The sequence below is a fragment of the Bos mutus genome, chromosome 5 (assembly GCF_027580195.1).
Source record: "Bos mutus isolate GX-2022 chromosome 5, NWIPB_WYAK_1.1, whole genome shotgun sequence".
In the NCBI taxonomy this organism is placed as follows: domain Eukaryota; kingdom Metazoa; phylum Chordata; class Mammalia; order Artiodactyla; family Bovidae; genus Bos; species Bos mutus.
Genome location: NC_091621.1, coordinates 14,971,173 through 14,979,188, shown reverse-complemented (window position 1 = coordinate 14,979,188; position 8,016 = coordinate 14,971,173). Strand labels below are relative to the sequence as shown.

Here is an 8,016-nt window from a genome sequence, read left to right as displayed (position 1 = left end):
ACTTCAGAGAACGAAACCCCACTTCTTGACTTCCCTTCACCTTTTGTTTTGAGTTCTCAAGAGATATCCCAATACCAGTGCATTTCCCTCTCTTCAATTTGCTCACTCCCCAGCCTCAAGAAGTCCCCCAAATCATCTTTAAAAAATTTTTCAAAGTGGTAGTCTTAAGCAGATATTTTATTGATGTATTTAGAAAAGTGGAACTATAAAGGGAGAGGGTTGTGTTGCGCTCTTCACAACCCTTAGCAACCTAGAGGCAGTAAAAAGTTACATATACACACATTCTCTGAAGAATCCCAAGGACAAAGGCAAAATAAGGCCTCAGTGGTGACAGTCATTAGAAATGGAGATAGGGCAGATAGAGAAAATAGTGCTTATTTCCAGAATTACTCTTCCTGCTTCTAGTCCTTTGCTCCAATAGCTCTTACCTTCTGGCACAGGGTCAGTGGCCTGTGACTATAAATAGTGTCCAAGGAGGAGTGAGTGCTTGGGTGGAAATGTGTGAGGAATGTATTTGTATGTGGCTTCAGAATGCATAGTCAGGGTTGTGATCCAAGACATGGAGAAGAGGTGGAGGGAAAAGATTTTTTGTGGTAATGAGGCCAAAGAATGGGTATGGAAAGAGGCTCAGAATGTGGTTCTGCTTCACCTTCTCATGGGGTGACATGGACATGGACACGGTGCCAGGCATTGTTGAGCACCCCTCGCAGGTTCCAGATTGGGGCCACTGTGTCTGGCTGCACATTGTAGCTCTCATCTACAGCCTTACAGACAATGTTCAGTTCCTTTATCCCAGCTGGCAAAGGGGCTTGCAGGTGCCATAGTCGCCAGGCCCAGGCCTTTCGGGCACGCTGCTCCTCTCCTTCCAGCTCAGCCACTTGCCAGGTTAGGCCCCCATCCAGAGACACATCCACCCTGACCACAGCTCTTCCTCCACCACTCCATGCATAGCCTTTGACAGTCACCTCCCCTGACCCTATTGTCTCCCCTTCTTTGGGTTGTGTGATGGCTGACTGGATAGGAAGTTCTTGGATAGATGGAGCTGAATCAAAATCTACAGTGTCCCAGTCCACAGATGGAGAAAAGCCTTTGTAATCCCGCCGCTGCCAGTGGCTGAAACTTTCCTCTGGTTCCACACTCACTTTGCCCAGCCATTTGACATGGCGGGCACCCACCACACCAGGAACCACCACTCGCACAGGAAAGCCATGGTCACGAGGCAGAGGTTGCCCATTCATCTCATATGCCAGCAGGACCTCAGCTTCAGGGTCCATGGCCCGAGCCAGAGGGATGGATGCTCCATAGGCAGTCCCTGTGGGGTCTGAGTCCAGTCCCTCAAAGCAGACATGGGCCTCAGTTTCACAGAGCTGGTAACCAGCCTGGGCTAACACATCACAAAGCCGTGCCCCAGCCCAGCGTGCAGTGCTAATGGCCCCCAAACTCCACTCCAGACCTCTTACTTCTTTGAACTGAGTCATCTCGGAGCGCCGGTTGCCAGCACACTGCAGAGTGACCGTGATCTCGTGCTTAGGGAACTGGTACAAGTCATCCAGGGACAGGCACAGTGACTGACCCCCTGGTGGCCCTACTACATTCAGGCGATAGGTGTCTGGGTCCACGTTAGGTACAGGCAAATGATTCCGGGTGAAGAATATAGGGTTCGGTGTGATGTAGTTTTCTGTCAGCAACTCAGGGGGGGGCTCCGCATTAAAGGGGCGCTGGGTGTTGACCTTCAGAGCTGAGTGACGTATAGGATCATCCGCATAAGGATCAGAGGTCTTCAAGATGGAGGGTGCCTTGTCGTCAGGGCTCAGCTCCCCAATCTTGTACTGAGCTAGTATCTCTCGCACGTGGGGCTGGTTGTGAACAGCATAGAGGGCCCAGAAGGGCTCTAAAGGACCCCCGGCTGCTAGCATCAGCTTTGATGCCCCCCCTGGGTGTATGTCCACAAATTCTGTGATATCAAAAACCTCACAGCCCAAAGTTACCCAGACCCCAGTCTCAGGGCTGCTGTGGGATTTTACTTCCTCCCTGGTATATCTGCGTGGTGACTCTTGAGAAGCCTGAGGCAAAAGGGAACAGAATGTTAAGAAGAAATCACTCTACCTCACTCTGACCCTGTGCTTCCCTGGTGGCTCAGGTGGTTAAGAATCTGCCCACAATGCGAGAGACCTGGGTTTGATCCATGGTTCAGGAAGATCCCCTGGAAAAAGGCATGGCAACCCACTCCAGTATTCTGTCCTGGAGAATTCCATGGACAGAGGAGCCTGATGAGGTCCATGGGGTCGCAAAGAGTCAGACACAACTGAGTGACTAACACCCTGACCCAACCCACAAAGTTATGGCCACTGGGAAGGTAGAAGATTCCATCTGTGCTGTGCATGAAGACCATGAAGGCTGTGTAATCATGGGGTCTGTGATAAAGCCTGGGTTGCCAGGGGAACTCACTCAGGCCCCTTGGTTCTGATAGTGAAGTCCCTTCCTTCCCTACTTACCCTGCACTGCTGATCATGACAGGCCAACACTGCCCCGAGGCCTAGCAGTGTGCCCATGACTCTCCATCCCCTGGTGCTGGAGTTATCACCAGAGAAGGTGAAGCTGGAGCGCTGGGGCTGAAAAGAATCATTTGTACAGCAGGCCCGAATGCAGAGCCTTGCAGGGGTTGACTTGAGTCTGGAAGAGAGAGAAGTCTTAGTAGCACACTTGTGATCATAAGAAAGGGCTGGGGAAGGCCTGGGGTGTACCTCTCCCAGGTTAGCCATTGGTTCCTTCAGTTGGGACTTAGTTTCTCAGCAATGGGTGGGACAAGTGAGATGTGGCTTTCCCTTTCCTCCCAGGCCACTATCTCAACCATCTTATCTGACAGTTAAGATAAGTGTCATAAAAGTACTTAAAAGGAGATATGGACTAGGAACTGGATGGCCTACCTGTAGGCCTGTCGGAGCCCTGGGGCCACAGCTCTGTGCAGCAGCAGCAGCAGCATTATGGCAGACCTAGGATAGGAGGAAGATTCCAGGATCAAGATAGGGAGTGCTGGGAGGTGATGAGATTAGGGCAGCTTGAGGCAATGGGTAGGAGGATGACACAGAGACCAGCTAGGAGCTCTCTGGACAAATGGGGAAACTTTTTCTGTGGTAACGAGGCCAAAGAATGGGAGTAGGGGTCCAAATGGGCCCTTAGAGAAAACCTGGAGGAGTTCAGAGACAGAATATGCTGACAGGATGGAAAGGAACAGGGGGTGGGAGGGAGTCCTCTGAGAATCACCTGTTCTACATCCTCTACTCTCTACTTTGTCCACTACAGAGAACAATGGGAGCCAAAAGTCTATCGTCCAGTTTGCCAGTTAATTCTTTCTGAAGCTAGCAGAGGACAACTGAGGGGTATGCTCACATAAAAGGAGACAAAAAAGTAAAATATAGATAGTGGCAGCCTAATGAGGTAAAGGAAGCTCAGATTCTGGAGTCAAAAACTGCTTTGCATTTATAAAAACCAGTCCCGCCATTAACCAGCCCTGTTCCTGGGCAAGATACCAGGCCTCTCTGAACCTGTGTCCTCATCTATGAAATGAGATCTACGTAGCAGAGTTGCTATGATGTGCAAACAAGTAATAACATTGTCATTGAAGGACTTTCCCTCCTCTCCCTCCACCCACCCCTAAAAAAATGAAAATTGAACCCAGCTGGGAACTGGATCCCAACCTGGGTCCACACCCCTACCTTGTCTATGCCATTTCAGTGAGCTCAGCAAATTGAGTAGTTAATGGTCAGGGTGTCAGGGAACTGGCTAGAGAAGGAAGAAGGTAATTTTTCTGCTCGGGCTCGCAGCAGTTTTTTCTTCATAGCACTGAGCAGATCACTGATTACAGGAGGGCCAACGTTGGGGGTGGGGTGGGGTGAGAAGCGTCAGAATTGCTGATGAGATGCAAGAAAGCTAGGAGTAGGAGCAGAGGCTGCACTGTACTCCCGGCCCTTGGGACCCTCACTCTCCCGCCCACTTCCCATCAGTGCCAGCAGCCCACTCTATGCTGGAGCAGTGGGGTAGAGCTGACTTATAGTGGAACTCGATAAGCCCAAGGTCCCAGTCTTGGGAGAAGCAGTCTTCTGCTACAGAACAGATGACACCCCCTTGTGCGGGTGGTGACCAGTCACTCCCCAGGGTCACTCTGGTTAGAATATGGATATTTTACCGGGGCGCAAGCAGCTGGCACCACATCACTGCCTAACAGCTGGCCCGAGAGTATCTTGTAGCAATAGCCCAAGGCCCCAGGAGCACCCGGCTAAAGGGGGTGGAGGCGGGTACCGGCAGTTTTGCTGTGCCTGGGATTCGGAGCACCCCCGGGTGCCAAGCCCCCGCCCAGGTTATTGGCCTTGCCCCCTCCTCTTCCCTTTCCTGGCCCCAGGATCCTTACCCGGCTCAACGTACGCTGGGTAGCTGTTTTACCCGCTCCGCACCCAGCGGCTATCGACGAAGGGGTGGGGCCTGGGCCGTGACGTTGTTGCGGAGTAAAGGACCATTCTCACCCCTCGGCTCGTCCCCCAGCCATTGGCGGGCGGCGGGCCGCCTCCCAGCTGCTGTGCCCGCCTCCTGGAGGCCAAGGAAGGCCGGACGCCACCCAAGCTTGGAGATAGGACGGGCTGTTTTTCCTTCCACCCGCGCCAGACGAGGAGTGGGAGCCTCAGGATGTTCGGAACCCGAGCAGTGTAAGGTGATGAGGACTCCCAAGGGTTGGGCTGAGAGGTGCTCCCGCCCCGCCCCTCCCCGCCCGCTGAGACACAAGGTGCTTTCGCTAGAGGCATCGGCATCCAGTCGGCTTTCTCCCGGTGGTGAGCTCCGCCTCTTGTCAAGCGTCTCTGTTGCAACTACCACAGCCCTGTTTGTCTTTTAGAGAAAACAAGATCAAAAGCTCAAGTCTTTTATTTTCAGGAATGAGGGCAGAAATGGAGTCTAAACAGTGGTTCAAAGGCTTCGAGATTCCTTGGTCTAACAATTTCTCCTCAAATTGTAGAAATAACAACACTGAATAACCATCTTTTATATTTTGCTTAGTTGTCAATTTATTTTAAAAGGTCGTTATTTAATGACATTTTAACACCTCAAAGTAGGAAGATTATAGTTGCTCATAATATCAGAGTAAAGGACACTAACATAAATTGTTTGCTATTACCCTTTTATCATTTGGCTAGGGAAAACTTCGGAGAAGGCAATGGCACCCCACTCCAATACTCTCGCCTGGAAAATCTCACGGACGGAGGAGCCTGGTAGGCTGCAGTCCATGGGGTCTCGAAGAGTCGGACACGACTGAGCGACTTCACTTTCACTTTTCACTTTCATGCATTGGAGAAGGAAATGGCAACCCACTCCAGTGTTCTTGCCTGGAGAATCCCAGGGACGGGGGAGCCTGGTGGGCTGCCGTCTATGGGGTCGCACAGAGTCGGACACAACTGAAGCGACTTAGCAGCAGCAGGGAAAACTTGTCATTGGCGAGCTGTGGACCTGGGGCAAACGTACCCAACACTGCCCTCTAGAGGTGAGAAGGCTCAGTTACAACCTTACTTTAAAAGTCAACTGAGCGACCAACACTTTTGACTTTTTTCCCCCACCTTTAACTTTGGAAGATCATATCCCCTCCTTCCCTTTCTTCTTTCCAAAACTGAACTAGAAGAGCTTTTACTAGAAATGAAGAAGTCGTGTGGGGGTGGTAATATAAAGAAAGGGGAACTGACAGTGAAAAGGTAATTTTGGCTCTAAGGTTTTTGGAAAAAGATTCCCAATTTAACTGTACAATTTAATCATCAGACAGGGCTGATGCCCAACCTATCCTTCCAGTCTTAAAAAATAGGCTCAGTCCAAGGATACAGAGGAATCAGTTAAGGATTATCTGAAGCCATGAGATGAGATTTCTGCCTTGTAACTGTCACCCTACATAAAGCTACACACAGGCTTTATAGAATTGACCTTTTAAATCTCAAAAATTTTCATTTTACAGAGGAAACTGAGGCAGAGAACAGTTAAGTAACTTGACTAAGGCCATAGTTAATAAACTGTCAGAGGTGGGACTGAATTCCAGGCTATCTTTCCTGTCCTTCAGATTCTTTGGAATTTAAAACTCCTCCTGCAACCACACCTAACCTTTTCTCTGTATCATTCTCCCCGACCACTTCCACTTAGACTGTGAGGGTCAGAGCTTCAAGAATACATGGAAAAGGAGGAGAATTTCCTGCTGAAATCTTCCTATTGGGGTAGAAGTCACATGATCAATCAACAATGTTAATTCAGTGATTTTTTTAAAACTTTCTTTAGGTCATGGACCCCTTTGAGATACTAATTAAGGCAGTGGGCCCTCTCCCTAGAGAGGTGCACATAAATTTTTGCATAATACTTAAAAGTATTTACAAACACCTCTCCCTCCAGTCTCATCAACTGTCTGCCCACAGGTCCATAGATGACCAACCCCTTCCATATATACATTCTGTAAGGACAGCCTAAAAAACTAAGCTAGGGACAGATTTGATGAGCTCTCTAATGGCTTGCAGTGATTAAACAGCAGTAAAAGGGCTATTTTACAAATTGGATTATCTCACTATTCAAGGAAAGATGAGTAATGAGGAGTCAACACTGCCCTCTAGAGGTGAGAAGGCTCAGTTACAACCTTACTTTAAAAGTCAACTGAGCGACCAACACTTTTGACTTTTTTCCCCCACCTTTAACTTTGGAAGATCATATCCCCTCCTTCCCTTTCTTCTTTCCAAAACTGAACTAGAAGAGCTTTTACTAGAAATGAAGAAGTCGTGTGGGGGTGGTAATATAAAGAAAGGGGAACTGACAGTGAAAAGGTAATTTTGGCTCTAAGGTTTTTGGAAAAAGATTCCCAATTTAACTGTACAATTTAATCATCAGACAGGGCTGATGCCCAACCTATCCTTCCAGTCTTAAAAAATAGGCTCAGTCCAAGGATACAGAGGAATCAGTTAAGGATTATCTGAAGCCATGAGATGAGATTTCTGCCTTGTAACTGTCACCCTACATAAAGCTACACACAGGCTTTATAGAATTGACCTTTTAAATCTCAAAAATTTTCATTTTACAGAGGAAACTGAGGCAGAGAACAGTTAAGTAACTTGACTAAGGCCATAGTTAATAAACTGTCAGAGGTGGGACTGAATTCCAGGCTATCTTTCCTGTCCTTCAGATTCTTTGGAATTTAAAACTCCTCCTGCAACCACACCTAACCTTTTCTCTGTATCATTCTCCCCGACCACTTCCACTTAGACTGTGAGGGTCAGAGCTTCAAGAATACATGGAAAAGGAGGAGAATTTCCTGCTGAAATCTTCCTATTGGGGTAGAAGTCACATGATCAATCAACAATGTTAATTCAGTGATTTTTTTAAAACTTTCTTTAGGTCATGGACCCCTTTGAGATACTAATTAAGGCAGTGGGCCCTCTCCCTAGAGAGGTGCACATAAATTTTTGCATAATACTTAAAAGTATTTACAAACACCTCTCCCTCCAGTCTCATCAACTGTCTGCCCACAGGTCCATAGATGACCAACCCCTTCCATATATACATTCTGTAAGGACAGCCTAAAAAACTAAGCTAGGGACAGATTTGATGAGCTCTCTAATGGCTTGCAGTGATTAAACAGCAGTAAAAGGGCTATTTTACAAATTGGATTATCTCACTATTCAAGGAAAGATGAGTAATGAGGAGTTACCAAGATGCAGGGCTTCCTTGGTGGCTTAGCAGTAAAGAAGGTTCAATCCCTGGTGGTAAAGATCCCCTGGAGGAGGGCATAGCAACCCACTCCAGTATTCTTGCCTGCAGAATCCCATAGACAGAGGAGCCTGGTGGGCTACAGTCCATAGGGTCACAAAGTTGGACATGACTGAAACAACTAAGCATGTACATACATACGCACGCACACATGCATGCACCAAGATGCAAAGACAGGTGTGTTTCTGGTTCAGTAAAACATTACTGGGTTGCCTTGCAAATTTCTAGTATTAGAGAAATAGC

At 48.2% G+C, this 8,016-nt stretch overlaps 1 protein-coding gene across 2 annotated transcripts; it reads right to left on the bottom strand.

Annotated features, from left to right (window-relative positions):
* Positions 1-159: 159 nt before the first annotated feature.
* On the bottom strand, positions 160-4,713 carry SUOX (sulfite oxidase). 2 transcript variants are annotated; one of them, XM_005905858.3, is made up of 4 exons: positions 4,409-4,713; positions 2,928-2,993; positions 2,496-2,673; positions 160-2,063 (listed from the first exon to the last, which is right to left on the bottom strand). In XM_005905858.3, exons 2-4 carry the CDS (start codon positions 2,981-2,983, stop codon positions 654-656), a joined length of 1,644 nt encoding a protein of 547 aa, XP_005905920.1. In that variant the 5' UTR covers positions 2,984-2,993; positions 4,409-4,713; the 3' UTR covers positions 160-653. The 2 variants fall into 2 exon arrangements, with proteins under 2 accessions (XP_005905920.1, XP_070226464.1); XM_070370363.1 differs by lacking the exon at positions 4,409-4,713 and adding an exon at positions 3,717-4,238.
* Positions 4,714-8,016: the final 3,303 nt, after the last annotated feature.

Coding starts and splice junctions, on each gene's coding strand:
- SUOX (XM_005905858.3), bottom strand. CDS start 2,983: ATGCTGCTGCTGCTGCTGCACAGAGCTGTGGCCCCAGGGCTCCGACAG. Junction 2,674..2,927: donor GGGCTCCGACAGGCCTACAG/GTAGGCCATCCA, acceptor TCTCTCTTCCAG/ACTCAAGTCAACCCCTGCAA. Junction 2,064..2,495: donor GTCATGATCAGCAGTGCAGG/GTAAGTAGGGAA, acceptor CTTTTGCCTCAG/GCTTCTCAAGAGTCACCACG.